Source organism: Taeniopygia guttata, chromosome 4A (genome assembly GCF_048771995.1).
Source record: "Taeniopygia guttata chromosome 4A, bTaeGut7.mat, whole genome shotgun sequence".
In the NCBI taxonomy this organism is placed as follows: Eukaryota; Metazoa; Chordata; class Aves; order Passeriformes; family Estrildidae; genus Taeniopygia; species Taeniopygia guttata.
In genome coordinates, this window is record NC_133029.1 from 11,031,129 (window position 1) to 11,049,521 (window position 18,393).

General features: G+C 43.7%; 2 protein-coding genes across 6 annotated transcripts in view; both read left to right on the forward strand.

The window, feature by feature from the left end:
* Window positions 1–6,387, forward strand: part of LOC100230284 (phosphatidylinositol-binding clathrin assembly protein) — a 29,177-nt gene extending 22,790 nt beyond the window's left edge. For 3 of the 5 annotated variants that reach the window (XM_030272295.4, XM_012573126.5, XM_012573127.5), the window contains 4 exons: window positions 882–905; window positions 1,040–1,096; window positions 1,419–1,526; window positions 2,071–6,387. In XM_030272295.4, the coding sequence (XP_030128155.1) occupies window positions 882–905; window positions 1,040–1,096; window positions 1,419–1,526; window positions 2,071–2,085 (204 nt within the window). In that variant the 3' untranslated portion in view covers window positions 2,086–6,387. The remainder of the gene's footprint in view (window positions 1–881; window positions 906–1,039; window positions 1,097–1,418; window positions 1,527–2,070) is intronic. The other 2 variants (XM_002192462.7, XM_012573128.5) reach the window with 1 other exon arrangement.
* A 1,375-nt stretch (window positions 6,388–7,762) lies between these two features.
* VBP1 (VHL binding protein 1) lies at window positions 7,763–17,300 on the forward strand. Its single transcript, XM_002197218.7, has 6 exons — window positions 7,763–7,918; window positions 11,971–12,095; window positions 12,688–12,754; window positions 13,213–13,311; window positions 15,033–15,171; window positions 16,112–17,300. Exons 1-6 carry the CDS (start codon window positions 7,838–7,840, stop codon window positions 16,180–16,182), a joined length of 582 nt encoding a protein of 193 aa, XP_002197254.3. The 5' UTR covers window positions 7,763–7,837; the 3' UTR covers window positions 16,183–17,300.
* Window positions 17,301–18,393: the final 1,093 nt, after the last annotated feature.

Below are 18,393 nucleotides of genomic sequence, written 5' to 3' on the forward strand. Positions count from 1 at the left end.
TGATGTGTTTTTATTTCTGGAACATAGAGGGTACCTTAGTACCCATTGATCACTGTGGATTTAAAGTTGTGTTTTTATTTCATGTGTTCATCAGGTCTAAGCATTTGACTGTTTTATGCTAGGTGTCTGGTCATGCATTTTCCTGCATACTCCCAACAATTACTGTTGTGAAGATCTGGCTCGGCTATGAGCCTCTTTAAAATCTGTGCCCCAGAACTGCAAAGATCTCAGTGTCCTGGCTGGCCTCTGGCACTCAGAGCTAACCCTCCAATTCATGTACCACTGCATCCTATCCCATAACCAAGTGCTTCACTTGGCTTTCAGTGTAATTAGCACGGCTTAACAAAGCGTGGCCTTAGGAAGCACATGCATTGCTGTGCCTGTGAACATGACCTGATATAAGGCTTAAAAAGCTCTTCATTTTTCTTTTGTCATATTGTGATACGTGCTGGCATCAGATTTTAGGATGTGGGCAGCATTGACCTGACAAAACATCTGGTGCTGTTCACTTCTTAAGCCAAATGGTCACTGGCTTTCTTGGCTTTTTTTCTATGCCCTTCTCTAATAATGGGAGGAAGAAGGAGCGTTGCATGCCGTGCCCTCTAAAAGCTTCTCACACATGTGCTTGTGCAAGCAATATGCTCAAATCTGGCTAGGTGTAGTAAAATTTCTAATTTTGCTGTAAGTTGTACGAGTGGTAACTTTCTAAGCTTATTAACTTACGTTACTGTCCTTGTGGGTTTTTTTTCTCACATTTTAACTGTTTTAATAAATGAGCATAGTTAAAAAGTGTTATGGTACTGGACTTGAATCCATCCCTTAGAATTTCCAGCATGAATACCTATTAAATAATTTTTTATCTTATCCTTTTGCTATGCCAGAATGGAGTACACTATCCTGGATATGTAAGTCAATTTCTTGTAAATATATTGGTTATCTTTAGTACTGAAAAATGTGTTTTTCAAAGTTATATATCTATATATATATATTACTAAGTATGCATGAGTTCCTCTAAAATTCAAAATTTTCTTGTTTAAAGGTACCTGCTCCTATCACATACCCATTGACCACACCTCAAGTGCCTGTATATGGAATGGTAAGAAGCATGATTTGTTTTGTATTCCTGAAAACTGAATTGTCTCTGCCAGTGGGTTTCATGTCATGAATTATGATGTTCAAACCATCTTGTAAATTAAATGTGTTGGCAATAGTGTGTGAAGTCTGGTATGTTTCTCACGCTGCATTGAAAGAGATGACTCTGATGTTTATATCAGTGGTTTTTAAAAGCCTTGACTTTATTCTCTGTGTGTGTCTATATGTTTCTTTTCTCCTATACTTAAAATGCAAAAATATGTATCTTGTGGAAGTAGTTTGAATTTTATATAATTATTTTTGTGGTATTTTTGTTTTTCTCACAGGTACCTCCTCAGGTTGGAGCTGCTCCTTTGATGGCACCCCAGTCAATGATGTACACACAGCCTGGTCTGAGGCCAACAAATCCTTTTGCACCCGTTTCTGAAACTCAGGTGAACAGTGCTCTTTAATCTTGTCGACATTGAAACTTCAGCCTTGGCAAACACAGCCAAATGCTTCATGAAAGGCTGCAGGTGTATTTCTGCATGTGAAAGTGAGGGATTCCTCAGTCAGGGGCAGCAACTTTTGCTGGTGGGGAGGCAAATTCACATGATGGAATTGCAGGAAGCAAGGAAGAAAGTAAAAATCAGATTTTTACTTCTCACTGTTTCAATATTAAGCAAACAGGTGAAGGTATATAGGTTTTAGTCTGCCTATGACATTAGCTGGATTCTGGGTTTAATCTTGCTGACCAGAGCAGTGTTGGAAGCTTCTTCAAGGATCAGGTGATGTGGGAGTGAAAAAGGGAGAAACTGTACTCCTGTCATCCATAGGTCTTAATATTCTTTGGGGTTTTTTGAAAGTGCCAAAGCCTATAGACTTTACTTACAAGTAGCAAAGCAGCCAAATAGATTATTTATTCTAAAACACTGGGAAAGCATTTAAGTGGCATTTAAGTTATTTAAGTGGCACTAATACGTAATCTTTGTTTCACAGATACAGTTTATGTAGAACCACCAAAGCAACAAGACGTGAGAACAACCAAATACTGGTAAAAAAATGAAAAGACTGAATTTCAATCTTTCCGTGGTGTATTCCTGAACAGGGCAACTGTTTATTCCCTGTATAATACAATATTATTTTGAACTGCAATGCTTTAGAGATTCTTGTTTATAACAGTCACTGCAGTGTGAAGTCATGTTTGTTTCCTGATTTTTTTTTTTTAACTGCTCAGCAGAAAACTGTATTTTTATTGAGGTTGGCTCAGAAGGTGCAAGCTGGATTATGATGTTCAAAATCAAGGAGAAGATTACATGATTGCTCTACAACCTTAATCATCTGTGGATTACTTGAGGAATTGACTGAGAATGTCAAAGTTATTTATTTTATTCATAAATTCTGTGGCTGTTGTAACCAAGACACAACATGAAATCAAGTTGAGCAATAAAATTTTTATGTGCTCTAATAAATACTCTGATAGAGCAAAGCTTGCATTATCATAAGGCCACCATTGTGTGAAATCAGACAGCTTTTTCACATTAGAATAGCTTACAGTAATTTGCAAACTTTATAATGTGAGTTTGAAATGCTGTGAATCAACAAGACACATATTACACACACATAGTACAAATAATAAATTGCTCCATTGGTATGTCAGTATTACAGGGCTAAGTAAAAAGATCCAGCAGCTGCAAGTCTGGGATGGAGTAGGGGAACCGAGTGTGTTCAGAACAGCTCATGCAGCCTCCAAGAGGTGCCGGCAGCTGCACTTCCATAGGTACCTTCTCTGCAGGTGGCACCTCCCAGCAGGGCTCAGGGAAGAGCTGCCTTGGAGCCAGGGGCTGTTGCTGCCCCGAGCACAGCACATGGGAGTGCTTTGAGAGTCTTGGTGATAACTGCAGTGGAGGCAGGACAGCCAGCTCTACTTTCTAAAGTCCATTAGGTCAAAAGACTCAAACCTTGCAATCATGCTGACACTCACAAACTGGCAAGTATTTTGAAATTCTCCAGCTGTAGAGAATAGCTTGTGCTACTCTTTTGAAATAAGAACCTAGTTGTAAACCATATAAAAATAATCATTTTTAAATGTGTAAATACATGTAAACTTTTAGATAGCTGTTTCTTTGCTGCAGTAATCTTTTTCTTCTGTAGTAATTTCAAGGTAAAAATGCTACATTAAGAAATCCAGACTCTTTTTGAGAGGAAAATCTTTTAAAACAACTAATTTAAGAAGTATTGCTGTTCACAATGGGTCAGATGTGTACAGACTTCTGGAACATATTTTGTACTTTATCTTCCTCCAGAACTGAAATTGGCTATGAAAATGCCTTATCTTGTATTTTTCACTGTCTGATAAAAAGTGATAGCATTAAAAAAACCCAGTAGTTATAATTAAGTAGATAGAAGTGGGAACAACCTTTCCTCCAGAAGTTTTGTGGCAAAATGCAATGAAAAGCTCTCCTCTAAAATTACATCTAGTAATAATTAATATTAAAGCTGAGTTTTCTATTATTAATAACCTCCAGCGTAGTATGTCTTTTATCTTTTGCAAAAGTCTGTAATTGCAGAAATATCTCTCACTCTCACCATAAATGCAGATAGGTCTGAGAAGCTTGTCAAACTATCCTGTAGAAAACTTCTAAATTAATCACATTTCTCAGAGTGAGAACAACCCTTCTATTTTTCCAAATCCTTAATTCTGTCCAAAGAGTGCAAAAGTAGTATTTCTTAACCCTATGGTAAATATTTTGCCCAATGAATCAATACAAAAGAAACAAAATAAAACTCCTCTCCCCAACCCTTGAAATATGTAACTGCTAATTTCCTGGAAAATTAAACCTTGCAGAAATGTAAAACTCAGTGTTCCTTGATGTATATTGATTTTGAAAGAATTTGGATCCAGTATATGGTAGTTTAATGTTCAAGTTTGAATTACAAAGGGCTTCAAGCTTTAATCCACCTTTATTGGGTTGAACAATTGTACAGTTTTAAGCCAATGAGTTCTTCAGTGCCTATAGCTGCCCTCCACATGCTGAGGGAATAGATGCCATTTAGAATGGGTCGTTGTGTTGAGGGGACTGTTTATTTAAGAAATAGTGAATTCCATAGATTCATTCAGCAGTCAAAAGTCTTGTGTTCAAATTAGATCTGTCCATGTAGTTATAAATGTCTGGGCATTAATGGCAGAAGTGAGAGTGCTACAAGCAGGCAGTTCCTAATCCTGTAAGCTGTTAGGTCTCTTTCTTATACTGAGTTGTATAAGTAGTAACACATTATTTTAATAAAATATGCAAATAAATGCCTGGCAAGCAGTATATATTTGTTATAACTTTATTTCAGAGCATTCTGAATATCTGGAATTTAGCTGACTCAGAAATGGATTTAGTACTGGATAATAGCTTGCATTATGTCTGATTTGCTCTGGATCTTTTAATGGTTCTTTTGGTCTGCTTTCTTGTAGCAAAGCTGTCTGATACCAACTTACTAGTATTAAAAAAGGAGAAACAGCCACAAAGTATGTTTTAAAAACTTTATAACCTGCCTTCTTTTGTTGCTTTGAAATACAGCTTGATCCTTGTGAAGCAAAGATCCCTTTGTACCTTCTCTCTGCACACAGGTGCGCAGGACTGGGTTTTGCCCAACTCTTCCTTGTGCATGTATTGGAACACATAAAAAAGCAGAGTATGTGTTTAAATAATATACATGAGAAGTGAAAACCAAGCACTTAGGATGCTGTCAAGGCTTTTATGGCTATTCTCCACAAAAAAACCCACTTTGAGCACCAAGGTTTTTCTTGAGGGTGACTGTACCAGCCTACAGAAACTGCGAACAGTAGTTGCGATGAGTGAAGAGAGATGTATATAAATGTGATTTTCCTTCCAACTCATTGGATCAGAATCATGTTCTGAATACTTCAGGAAGCTGATTACTAAGATGTCTCTCCATGTTTGTCTAAACAAGGAGGAAGACTTTGATTTGTGCTGTACACTTTGCATTATTTTACTTTAGTGGGTCAGGTGAGCCTCGCTGCTGGGACTTGGCAGGCTATCAAGGAATGTGCCATGGTATGTCTTTGGAAAGGTGGATTGTGTGAGGCCTCTTGGACTTGAACATGTACCTCTCTAAATAACGGGGGTTTTGTAATGTTCTCTAGATATAGTTTGACTTTGCCTCCAAGAAGTTACTGATTTTTTGTTTTAATAAATTTTGGACATGTGTACTAGAAAAAGCTCTGTTCTGTGCACATAGTGGTGGAATATTTGTAGGTAAAATAACAAATGGACTTGTTTAAGAAAAAAAACAAAACCAACAGGAAAAAACACACACAAAAGTAACAACAGCAAAACTTCTGATTACAAGATTGAATACAGGGTCTATCTGTCCCCAGCTGGATATTTTGATGTGTGGCAGGGACGGGGTGGGGTGGGGGGGTTACAATTAGAATAGTATGCACTGTGGATCGGTGCTTAATTTGTACATAAAAAGGAAAACTTTGTTTGGGGTAGTTTGTATTGTAAGGATAACATCTAAAGGCACTGTATCAGTCATTTATTTCCATTGAAAAGATTATATTTTTGAGCAATGGAAACTGTACATGTTATCATTTATACATTGCTGATAGCTAGGACTATAGAAAACCTGTTGCTATGACTCTGAAGATGTATCTGACTTGTCATTGATCTGTACATTGCTGCATCACTATGCAGATTCTCATGATCATTTATTTAAAGAGATTGTAGTAACTGGTACAGTTACAACAGGAATTGTAACGTCAAATCTTTCAGTATATCTCAGATGTGTATCCTTGTGATTAAGCTTAATCCTTTACCAAATGTTTGGCTGGAATCTCATCTTGGAGCAATGACAAAATAGGTGCTGGAACAGATTTCCCTCACCCCAACCCATGTTTTATTTATTTAATAGGTCTTGTTTTGTATGTTATGTTTTCCCCCATAACAGGTTTGTGCCTTTTATTGGATATTTATTTAAAAGGAGCTATGATAATTTAGGTTGCTTTTTTTCAGATGTATTCTTGTACAGCTGTTCCTTTCTGTGAGTTCCTTCATTTTATAAGAATACAGAATGTGTGGAAAATATACTAGCCACAAACTGGGAAAAAAAATCTAAGGATTTATGTTCTGTGAATTTTTTAAAAAATTAGCCTAAGCACAAGACTGGCTGTGTTGATATTTTAATTGTGGAACTTCACAATTTGTTAATATGCAAATGGTTCATTTTTTTAAAAACTGCTCATATCCACGTATTTGATGAAACAAGTTTTGGAAAAAAATAAACTTTGGCATATGCAAGGTATGTGTATATGTGATCATTTTTTGTGTTTTCAGGTTTACGGCTTTCTAATAATGCCTGTAAGACATGGCTGAATTAGGGTGTTTAATTGGCTTGTTCCTCATCTGTGTTTACACTGGAGAAGAGAAGGCTCCAGGGCGACTGTGAGCCTAGGTTGAGTTTGCCTAGAGCTGGATTCATTCCCCAGCCATCATCATTCCAGCAGAGTGTGGAGGGCCTGGGACAGGCTAAGGAAACGTGGCTGCTGCAGGTGTTCCTTTCTACATCAGAAAATTCTAGTTTTAATAGTTGTATTTTTGTTTCTTTAGGTTTCAGAGATATGTTTTCAGTTGAGAGCCTGGACTACTGAATTGTTCATTCGTGTTCGTGTTCCATCCTAGCGCGGAGGGCCGGGCAGCCGCGCTGAGCTGCGGGCTGCAGGGCCCGTCCCTGCCCGGAGCGGGCAGGCAGCTGCTGATCCCTCACAAGTGTTCATTCTTAAAGGCACTGCTCCTATTTGCTCTCTTTGGCTTGTCCTGTATGCTGTGGGAAACTAGAGCAGCTGCGCGTAGACACAAGGGTGCTTCCTCCGCAGGCAGAAGCAGAGGGTGGGATAGGCGACATCTCCGTCCCGGGACAGGGCAGCCAAGGTACTCGCAGCTCCTGCCACCCCAGGGAGCCCCCGCTGCCGGAGCCTTCTCCTCCTGCCGGCCCTTCCCCTTCACACCGCATCCCTCCAGCTCCTGCCGCCCTTCCCCTTCACACCGCATCCCTCCGGCTCCTGCCGGCCCTTCCCCTTCACACCGCATCCCTCCGGCTCCTGCCGCCCTTTCCCTTCACACCGCATCCCTCCAGCTCCTGCCGGCCCTTCCCCTTCACACCGCATCCCTCCGGCTCCTGCCGGCCCTTCCCCTTCACACCGCATCCCTCCAGCTCCTGCCGGCCCTTCACACCGCATCCCTCCAGCTCCTGCCGCCCTTTCCCTTCACACCGCATCCCTCCAGCTCCTGCCGGCCCTTCCCTTTCACACCGCATCCCTCCCGCTCCTGCCGCCCTTCCCCTTCACACCGCATCCCTCCAGCTCCTGCCGCCCTTTCCCTTCACACCGCATCCCTCCAGCTCCTGCCGGCCCTTCCCTTTCACACCGCATCCCTCCGGCTCCTGCCGGCCCTTCCCCTTCACACCGCCTTTCTCCCGCTCCTGCCGGCCCTTCCCCTTCACACCGCATCCCTCCCGCTCCTGCCGGCCCTTCCCCTTCACACCGCATCCCTCCCGCTCCTGCCGGCCCTTCCCCTTCACACCGCATCCCTCCCGCTCCTGCCGGCCCTTCCCCTTCACACCGCACCCCTCCGGCTCCTGCCGCCCTTCCCCTTTCCCCTCCGGCCGCAGGGCGGTGCCGCGGCTGCCGCCGCCCGCCCGGCGTGACGCGGTGACGGCGCGTGGCGCACGCCGCGCACGCTCCGTCCGTTCCCAAATGGCGGCGGCCGGAGGCAGCGAGGCGGCGGCGGCGGGCGGGAAGCGCGGCCCGCTCGGCATCCCTGAGGCGGCGTTCGTGGTGAGCGGGGCCGGCAGCCCTGAGGCGCTGTTCCTGGGCAGAGCGGCTGGGCACCCCCGAGGCGGCGCTCGTGGGGAGCGGGGCCGAGGAGCGAGGGCTGCGCTCCGCCGGCCGGGCCCGGCCCCGTGAGGCGGCACCTCGGCGGGCGGGCGGCACCTCGGCGGGCGGGCGGTACCGGGGCGCGGGCGGCGGAGGCGCCTCGCGGTCGCAGCCGTGGGCCTTTTCCCGGGTGAGCCGCCCTGTTTGATGCCGAGCTGGCGCGGTACGGAGCTCCGCTGCCCGCGATGAGCGGTGTGGTGCCGTTGCTGTGCCGCACACGGGGCAGCGTGCCGGGAGAGCCCTCCCGGCGCACCGGGCGGGGCGCGCCCTGCCGCGCCTGCCCCGCCGGTAACGCGCCTGCTCCAAGTGCGTCTTCGTCTCTTAATCAAGTTTTACACTGCTGAGGAGCTTCACTTTTCAAAAGCGCTTATGTGTTCTTGAAAAACAGCAAATGTGTATCTTTGGAAAACAGGCCGAACTTGTTTATCCAGCTTTAAAAAACTGATGTACTGAGGGTTTGATGATTCTGTTGAGGGATTGAAAAGCAGGAACCAGTGACTTATGCAGTGATATAATCTCACAATCATCTGTTGTCCACTTTCAGTCTTGGTACACGGTCTTGATTGCTGTTTTATTTCCTTTGATCAATAGCTATTGATCACAGTGGCTGTATCTGGCTGTCTTGGGGATCTCGGGAAGTGTTGGGTATTAGATGTCCCCCATCTGATACAAATGCTTTTATAGAGATAAATTTGTTTGGCTTGCAGTTTGGTGTTTCTAGATGTAGTGCTTGTACTGCTGATGTGTCTTGTCTGGACAAAGGACCTGACCAGACAGGTACGGTGCATTTACCTTCAGTAATCCAGTTCCTCCTTTTCCTTTAAGGTTTTTTAACAATAATTGGCAAATCCTTACTGGGCTGGAAAACCATTGCTGCTTCCAGCTAACTCCCTTCCATGCCTCATGAGAGACCAGCATAGATGAAAGTGAAAGGGAAGGGCCGTGTCTTCAGCTGCCCTGTGAGACCTCACTGACCCTGACAGAGGAGGACTTGTGGTCACTGCTGACTCTGCAGTGCAGGTGGCCACCCTGGCAGGAAGCAGGACATAAACAGCCTCAGCAAACACTTTAAGGGCTCCTGTTGCATCCCTCATTCCGTGCTGGTGGCTGCCTTTGTTGCTGTTGTGTTTGGTTCCATGTAGTTTCCTCTCAGTACCTGTGTTTGACATATCTTATGTGCTGTATCGTGTAGTATCAAGAGTACTGGGACTGTGCCTTAGTCCTGTGCTTCTCTTCAGTTTTTAAAAACCTTGTGGATCTTCATAATCTCTGGATCTGAACATCTTGGAAGCTTCCTAATTCTGTTTTGACAGGTGCTCTGATCAAATACAGTTGTGTCTGTAGAAGGGCTCTTCAATGGTGATCATAGAGTACTTAGATGTAGATGTTAGAATAGACTTTCTTTTATTCAAAATAAGCCTGCACTGAGAAATTGTAATGGTATTCTGCTCTGCAGAGTGAAAATACTGCTGTCTTGAGGGTAGGTTTTAGTAGAGCTCTTTTTAGTTCAGAAAATAGGTTTCTATTTCAAAAACATTTAAAGATTTGCTGATCTCTTGCTTAGCATTTCCCCTCCCCATGCTGCATGGGCAGTCTTACTGTGAATCTCATCTTCAGAAATGTTTTCTGTAAGTGTCTTGGTTCAGTAGAGGCTCCTCACACAATTTATGGCCCATGTCTTCTCTGAGGCAGTTGTTCTGTATACTGTTTTCCCTCTCTAGGTTTCAAATTATGTTAAGCACTCAGAGTAAGTAGTGTTAAGACACAGGATTTTGCTGGATAACAAACTCTTAAAACAGCAGTTTCAGCCATGGTGGTTTTGAGCTCTTGCCCAGACATTTCCAAATAAAATGCCTTCTTTGTTCTACCTCCTTCAGCAGGTGTGAGGATGCAGGGCTGCACATACTGCAAGGTGTCTCTTGGCATGTTCTCTGCACATGCCCCAGGTGATGAAGCTCTCTGCAGAGTGAGGGCCTGCAGCTCTTTATTTGGGTCATCACTCAGAAGAGAACTGTAGGGACATGTGGGACTGCACTGCCCTGCTGCACTTCAGGGCTTCTACAGAACATTGCTGTGGCTTGGCTTGAAGTTTGCAAAATGGTGCTTTGCCAGTGAATTTTCTTCCTAAAAAGATATAGATGAGTTTTGGCAGGTCCTTGGAGAACCTGTAAGTGTTGTAAGAATTCTGCAGTGAAGGTGCTGTGGAATACACCACAAAGTGAGGATCCTGATGGCTTTGGCAGCCAGCTGTGCCTCAGAGCTGTTCTGGTCAAGCTTAAAGAAGTGACTGTGCCTCAGCCTTGCAGATGGGGAGGTGGGACAAGAGCCTGACCAGCAGGCTTGGAAGCCCCAGCTGGAAAACCTTGGGGTTAAATCTGAGCTCACCTTGACCTGGAACATTATGTAGTGCAAGGAGATCACCAGTATACAAGGGGCCTGGATTAACTTCTGGATTCACTTCTCAGCATCTGTGTTTCAGGAGGATGTGGATTGTGTCCTGTCCCTGTGCACAGACAGACGGGAGCTGAGGCAGAGCTGGGTGCCAGGCACGGTGTGAGGGGAGCTGCTGCCCACCTGCTTTTGCTTTCTGCCCTTGGTGGTTTAAACAAGCAGAGCTGCTTCCACAAGAGGGAGTTTCATTCCACAGCGTCCTCAGGCATCCCTTCAGCAACACCTTCCCAAACCTAATCCTTGTTTTCTTTGTTGAAGGCTTCTCTGGGAGCTTTATCCAGAAGCAGGAATGCTTCCCGGACTGTGAAGTAGCTTGAGGCATTTTTCAGACAGTCTGAGGTGTGGTCTCTTGAGTTTGGATCCACCACCTGGACTGTGCTACCTGCTGCAGGTTGTGGAGTTCCTGTTCTGCTACAGATTTCAGTAATGATAAGGAAGGCAAGGACTTCTTACCAGATTGAGTAATTTCCTAGTAAGTTTCTTTAGCCGAGAGAGTTAAGGCATCATAATGAGGAGGAGCAGCTCCATGTCTGATATCACTTTAGTAACATATTAGAGTCTTTTTCTGGTGTGAAGCGTCTGGAATGGAGACACCAGGTTCAAAAGGAGGAGCTGAAGAGGCCTGTGGTAGGGTTTCTGTCAGATTTTACTGAGCTGTGTAGACAAGGGCAGAATTGTGGGGGAGTGGGGTCATTGGAATTATGTGTGTACAGGGTGGCCAGGCCAGAAACACGTGGCTGATCCCTGGCCTGATGTACCTTTGAGAAGCTGGAAACACTGGCCCCCAGCAGATGAACTGCTTCCTGGGGTTCTGAAGGAGGCACATGCCAAGGCTGACACCCTTGCTGGCTCAGGCCTTTCTTCTCTGGCAGCTTTTCCTGCCAGTCCCATGGCTCTCACTGTCAGTTGATGGTAGGACTGGCTGGAGTTTTCTCTAGAGATTTCTGTGGCTTCCTGCTAACTGTAGAAGGAGTTTTTGAAACCAAGCTGTTCCCTTCCATAGTGCCTGTCTGAGCAGATACCTCAGTTTTCCCCCCTTTGCATCTTTTTCTGCCACAACATGCTTGATCAGGCTCTTTTCCTTCATTAGTTTCATCCAAAATAGTTCATAATCTGGTTAGCCACAGAGAAGCATTATCCCTGCTTTACAGGTAGGAAACCCAGGTGTAGCCATGCTCCAGAGATACCCACCCCTGTAAGGTGTCACTTGACATCAGCCAGGACTGAAAGCACCACTAACCATGTTCTCACAAATATGGTTATGAAGTAATCCTTGCACCTATCCCTTAGTTCCCTACAAAAATAAAAAAAAAAAAAATAAAAAAAAAAGTAGGGAGGGGGAAACGAAGAGACTAAGAAAAGAAACAAAAAGCTTTTGTACTCCAGTTCAAAAAAGAAGTTTGTTTACATTTCAGTCACCCTCTAGTAAGATGGTAGCATGTCTGTGTCTAGGATTTCCATAAAACTCTTCTAACACTTAGGGTTTCTTTCTCCCCTTAAAGGAAGATGTAGATTCTTTTATGAAACAGCCTGGAAATGAAACAGCAGATGTAGTTCTTAAGAAGTTGGATGAGCAGTATCAGAAGTATAAATTTCTGGAACTTAATCTTGCTCAGAAGAAAAGGAGGTAAGTTGTAATTTTTGCAGATTTGGGAAATGTTTAGCACAGTTCTGTTTTTTAAAATATTAAGTCTAGTGGCCAGGAAGGCCGTGGGGATGCCAGTGTCTCTGCCAGGGCTGTCAGGGAGAGTAATGCCCTCAGCTCTGGAGAGCTTTTGCTTGAACAGTGCAGAGTCCTGTGACTCTCACTGTCAGAATAGTCCATGAACCTCAGAAGAAACACACTTGTTTTGTTTCACCTGCAGTGGTTTCCACCAATATTTCTGCTGAGGTTTCCCTGTCCCCTGGGAGATTACAGCTATGCAGAATGTACATTTTAGTACAAGGGGGTCTGTTACTGTTACTGTGTCTTGTTCCCATGGGAAAGCTGAGTGCGTTGCTGTGCTTCCAAAGCCAGCCAGCCTCGGTGTTGTGAGGGGCAGGTGAAGCTGGAGCTGAGCTGCCTTTACGTGCCATGTCTTTCAAACCTGCATTTGTAAGCTGGAAGAAGCTGTTAACAAGTTTTAAAATGGAGGGTGGATTGTATAATAAAACTGATCACTTGTTTAGGAAACTGTGTCTCTGTAAAATAATAAATTATGACTGTTGTTAATTCACAGGCTAAAAAGTCAGATTCCTGAAATTAAACAGACATTAGAAATTTTAAAACACATGCAGAAGAAAAAGGTAAATTATTTTGAATATCTAATGAGTATGAGAAAAGCTAACTACTTTTCCACCCTAACAGAACACATTGCAAGAAATATTTTGGAGAGCACACTTAATATGCCTTTATAAATAACAGAATTATTTTTAAAGGTATGTAGTACTTTTTGAAAGCTAGTTCAAAAAAGTTAATGTTTGTAATGCAAACTTCATTTTTAATAGTGTATAGATTGCAGCTAAGCTTTGACTTCATCTCCATTCTTTAGGGATTTCTGTATTGTTTTTAAATATATCTTTTGAAAATGTATTGTTCTTGGAGCTCTAACTTTAATGTTGAAGTAAAGTTATGTAGAATTCCACACAAGTAAATACTGTATCAATGGCAGAAAGCAGAAAAGTGTGCTCTTTATTCTAAGTTTTATGTCTTTAACATGTTTCCAGTGAAAATAGCAATTGTAAGTTTTATCATTTGTCTTAAGGATTCCACACATCCAATGGAAACCAGATTTTTATTGGCAGATAATCTTTACTGCAAAGCTTCAGTTCCTCCTACAGATAAAGTTTGTTTGTGGTTGGGGGTAAGTAAAATGGAACTTTCTCTGAAACTGTTTCAATAACTCATAAAAGGATTGTGAAAGAGAGTTTTGGCTGTTGTCTCCCCTGGCTGTGGTGGGCATGATTCTGTTGATGGGTGCATGATGGTGCTGCACCCTGGCAGCAGAGCACATCTACCAGGCACAGTGTGTTAGTGAAGATTTCTTGTTCCATTCTATTTGGTTCCTGAACAGTAAGACTTTAGAGAATTGTCTTTTTGCTGGATTGTTCTTTCCAAAAAGCTTGTTTGTGTTTCCCTTGTAATTTCTGTCACTTTTTGGTTCAATTTAATGCCATTGCCTGGCATTTGAATGTGCCAGCAAAATAACTTAGTTTGGCAAGTAGCTTCCCATCTTCTCTATGTTATTTGTATTCAGCATCTTGCTTTCCCTTTTCATGCACCTTTTCAGGGATATATGGGATTTCTGTTGCACACAGGTATCTGCCAGCATTTAGAGTGGACTTTGCACTAAAGCCTGCTGGGATCAGCATTCACAACCCAGATTCCTAAGTACTTAAGCACTATCAGGTTGGAGTATTTTGTATTTAGAGGCTTCATTATATGAGGAGATTAACCTACTGATGCTTATTTTGAGACTTCTAAATCATGGATGTTCCTAAATCCCAGTGTTGGCTGCCAAACAAAACCTCTTGGTTAGAACAGAAACACTGTTGACAGATGAACTATCCAGACTAACTGGACAGTTGCTACCAACCTTTCCCACTTCTATCATAAAAAAAAAAAAAAATTATTATGCCTGTTGCTATTAGGAGACTGTCTTCAGAGTCCATAAACACTGACTTTCATGGAACATCCCAGGTTTATTTTCTAACAGAACATCAGAGAAAGTTCATCTTATTGACAGTTCACACTGAAAAGCTGTAATTAAATGCCACACATAATTCATTTTGTTTAGGTGTCCTTGGCCTCCTGCCTTGGTCCTGCTTGTTGCCTACACTCTGTAGGCTGTGCATGTCACTGTTACTGGGGATCTCTGTCCTCCACTTGCTTTCAAGAACAGATTTTCCAGCTCTGGCAGCTCATGCAGCCTTCTGTGGGATCCTGTCACTCACAGACTGTGGCTTCATTCTTGAAAAGGACAAAGCTTCACTGGTGCATTTTCACCTGATACTGCTCCTTTATCTTGTCCTGTGGTAGCTTCTTACTGAAACAACCATGTGTGGATTAAAACCCATCACCACAGCATCAGACAGGACTTTTATACCTGTTGTATCTCTAATACCTGTAGTAGCTCTTGTTACTGACAGTGCCAGCAGTTTGTCAGCGTTCCACACAGAGCCACACAGAGGTTCATCTTGAATCCAGCAAAAACTGTTTCTAGAGTTGTGTGGCACCTGAAAGGTGCTGCTAAGAAATGTAAAGTCCCTCACTTTTCAAATACGGTGAGGATGAGATGCTAATACCTGCATGGCTGAATGTGATCCACAGGGGAAAAAATCCTTTCTTGCTTAGCTGTAGGAAGAGATCTTAACTTTAAGTCTCTAGGGAGATTTATTACTCAGGTACTGAAGGGGTGGAGGCCTGAAGTGGATTTGGACATTGCCTGAATTGTCCTGAATCTTGTCTTGGCCTGTCAGGACAGTCTGTTGCTAACGGGATTTGAACAACAGCCTAAAATATGCTTGGTGGGGCTTAGCCCTTACAATGCAAGAGTAAGAGCTTTAATCAATCTTTCTTTTTTAGGCCAATGTGATGCTGGAATATGATATTGATGAAGCTCAGGCTCTGTTAGAGAAGAATTTGTCAACAGCCACAAAAAACCTCGATCTTCTAGAGGAAGACCTGGATTTTCTCAGAGATCAGTTCACCACTACAGAAGTCAGTATCCTTTTCATTCATGTTGGGGAGGAGATGGATGTGAAAGCCAACATCCAGGTGATGACCCAACTTTCTGATGTGTTTTTATTTTCAACTGTCTGCCTCAAAATTCTGTAGCACCTGTGAACTTTACTGCCCTACAATGTAATGGAACACTGAGCAGGGCTTAGATGGATGTTGGTGTGTGAGAGGTAACAAAACTTGTGTTTGTGTCCTCATGAAATCTACTGCAGTGGTTGCACCCCAGACTGACTCCGGAGTGAGTTGGAAGCAGGGATTGGTGCCCAGGTGGCCATCTGAAGGCACAGTGACCCTTCCTCTAGAGCATGTGAGCATTGTTCTTTGTTGCCCAACACACCCTTTGCAGCTGCCTCCAAGTACAAGCCCTGCTGCAGCAAGCAAGGGACTGGCTTGGGCTGTGCTCAGTGGTTTTTAAATTTCTTTATACTGTCATGAACCCCCTCCTGGGTGCGTGGGGTTGGTTTTTATACTTTCTAGTTAAAAACTACTTCAATGAGTGTAGCCATTAACTGAAGCATTAGATTTAGTTTAATGAAGGCACAGCTGCTTGTTCTTTCAAGTTGACACTTGAGCTGTCTTAGTGCTGCAGGAGTTTGGGATGCCTGAAAGAGGCAAATACAGCTGATATGGGCAGCTTGGCTGAAATCAGCAGATTAGTTAGACAGAACTGAAATTGTGTTTCTCTGCAATATCTTGTTGGAGGTTTTTTTAAAGTAATGATACGAATACTGCAGTTACCAACAGGTACCAGTGTTCCTGAGAGCTAAAGCTCTGCACCAAGTCAGCCCTTTCATGAAATGTTTCTGTACTGACTGTTGCAATTAAGTGGCCAGCTCTGTAACCTGCTTTTTCTCCTTTCTTAAGAATATTTTTTTTTCTCTTTTCTGATAGCATGAGCTGTTTCCTTAATTCCACACCCTCAGATATGGCTAGAGTTTATAATTGGGACGTAAAGAGAAGAAACAAGCAAGACCCATCTAAAAACAAAGCATAGGTTTTCCAATTTTAAATGTGGTTTCAATTTCCAAGTATTTTTTATTTAAACACCCCCCAAACCTCATTCAGGACTGAGTTACTTTCAGCATTTCAGTAAATGGTAAAATATATAAAAAATTAATGGTGAGCACCATTTTATTTATTTGTAAACTCAAAATTTGGTTTCATGCATGCTTCATGAAATGAGTAATTTGAAAAGGCACCACACAGTCCAGCAAAGGATGTAGTATTTTGAACAGACTGGTCCGTCATAAATAGATTTCTACCTGAAAGCCTGTCTGAAAAGCTGAGGGGCATGTATGGAATGGAGTCTGATATGTTCACAGGCCAAGGCAATGCAGGGTTTTTCTTTTTCATCTCTGTATAGCTGATGGAGTTAACTTTGACTTGGGCTGAGAAGATGTGCAGCTGTAATGTTCTAGGGAACAACAAAAATAGAGTGGAATCCTGGGGTTTGTTTCACTTTCAGTCAGTTAATGGCAGCACCAGTCTGCAGGTATTCCTGGATACCCACTTTGGATAAACTTGTAGTAACTCTGGCTTAGCCAATGGCCTGTTACTGAGCTCTCAGCACTTCACATGCAGCAGTTTGTGATTTGTCCTCAGAGCAGTGGGAAAGGAGCGAGCAGCGCAGGGATGTCAAGCCTGCAGGTCTCACCCCTTGTTTTTCATATGTGTGCCCACGTTGGTTATTTCGGGGAATGCATCGAACAAGGACCCAAGAGCCCCACAGCTTGTGAGAGCCTCCCATTTCCCTCCTTGGCCCAGATGTCCAGTCCAGGTGTCTGACACAGCCTCCCAGGTGGTAAACCTGTATTAGATCGGGATGGCTGACTGGAATATGACCTCTGGTGGTACAGTTGGATTATTTTTTTGGTCCTTACGAAGCCTTGTGAGATTGTTGCCTCTTCCTTTGCAGTTTCTTTCTAAAATGAAATGCTCAGTGGTGATGTCAGTGGCTAATAATCACATTCTGTGACTGAGAGTACAGGTTTCACTGCAAAATAAATGCAAATGTTAACTGTTCAATCTTCATGTAAGAAACAATATACCTGTAAATTTTTTGTACTTTTATTTCATGATATTAAAATAGTAAAACTAAACAGTTGCGGCAAACAGCTGTTTTTGTGCATTTGTCTTTCTGTGAAAGTCACGAATGTGATGTGTGATCTTCTGTAATGTTTCCCTCCCTTAACTGGGCCTGGGGGGGGGTGAAAAATTCCGTGGAAGCAGCAGACGTGAAAAGTGTGGCTGCTGGATGGTGGGGTGAATGAAAGGGGGAGTGTGAGTCAGCACATCTGAATTGGTGACTGAAAGCAAGTGATTTACCAGTACTGTGCCTGGCAAAAAGTGAGCTGCAGGGAAGGGCAGGGAGCAGGTAAACCCTTAGCACTGGTCACCAGTAGGGGCCTGGGCTGTCTCTTCCTTCCCCAGGGCGATGCTGCTGTTTCCGTGGCTCTGGCTGCAGCAGAGGAACATGCAGCCCTGCCTTATTCTCCAGCAGGTATCTGCTGCAGCAGCAGGACGTGGCACTGCTCAGGGCAGAGGCTGCTGCTCTCCATTTTCTTTTTCTAGCATCAGCAATGATGGAAAGACAGCTGCAAACACAGCCTGATTTCTCTTACAGTTTGTTTTTTTTTTCAATTTGGATTAATGAGATCCCAACAGGCTGTGCTGCTCCCCCCCCACCCCTGGCTGGTCCTAAGGCAGCAATTGCCTGCCTTTGTTGTGCACAACTAAACGACCAGTTAAGCATTTTTGCACAGCAAAAGCAGAACCGAGCAAAATCAGCGCTGTGTGCCATTGCCAGGAAGCTGCTCTTCGTGTCAGAGGGGACAGGGTGCCAGCCTTGAGCTGAAATGGCTCCTGTGTTCACAGGGTCTGGTTCCTGGGGACTGCGAGATGGCTGTGGCAATCGTAACTCGGGGTTTGGTGTTTGTGTGTTTGATCAGAGGTAAGTAAAAAACCCCAAAACACTCAGATGAGCTCCGCGACTAATCCTTGCCTAGGTGTGCTCTGCCCTTGGCTGTTGCAGCTGCGCTGCCCAGACCTGCAGAGGCCTCCTGGAGGGGCCAAGGTGGCTTCAACTGCGGGGAGCAGGGGGTGGTTTTGTCTTGGAGCAGCTGGGATGGTTTTTCTCAGCAAGGCAGAGGACAGGTTCTGCAGGGAAGGGTGTCCAGTGGCTGTGAGGCAGTGCCTGGGAATGGTG

Bases quoted from the DNA above. Each gene is read 5' to 3' on its own strand.
- VBP1 (XM_002197218.7), top strand. From the start codon at position 7,838: ATGGCGGCGGCCGGAGGCAGCGAGGCGGCGGCGGCGGGCGGGAAGCGC. The intron at 12,755-13,212 runs GTAAATTATTTT...ATTTGTCTTAAG, and splicing joins AACACATGCAGAAGAAAAAG to GATTCCACACATCCAATGGA. The intron at 13,312-15,032 runs GTAAGTAAAATG...TTTCTTTTTTAG, and splicing joins AAGTTTGTTTGTGGTTGGGG to GCCAATGTGATGCTGGAATA.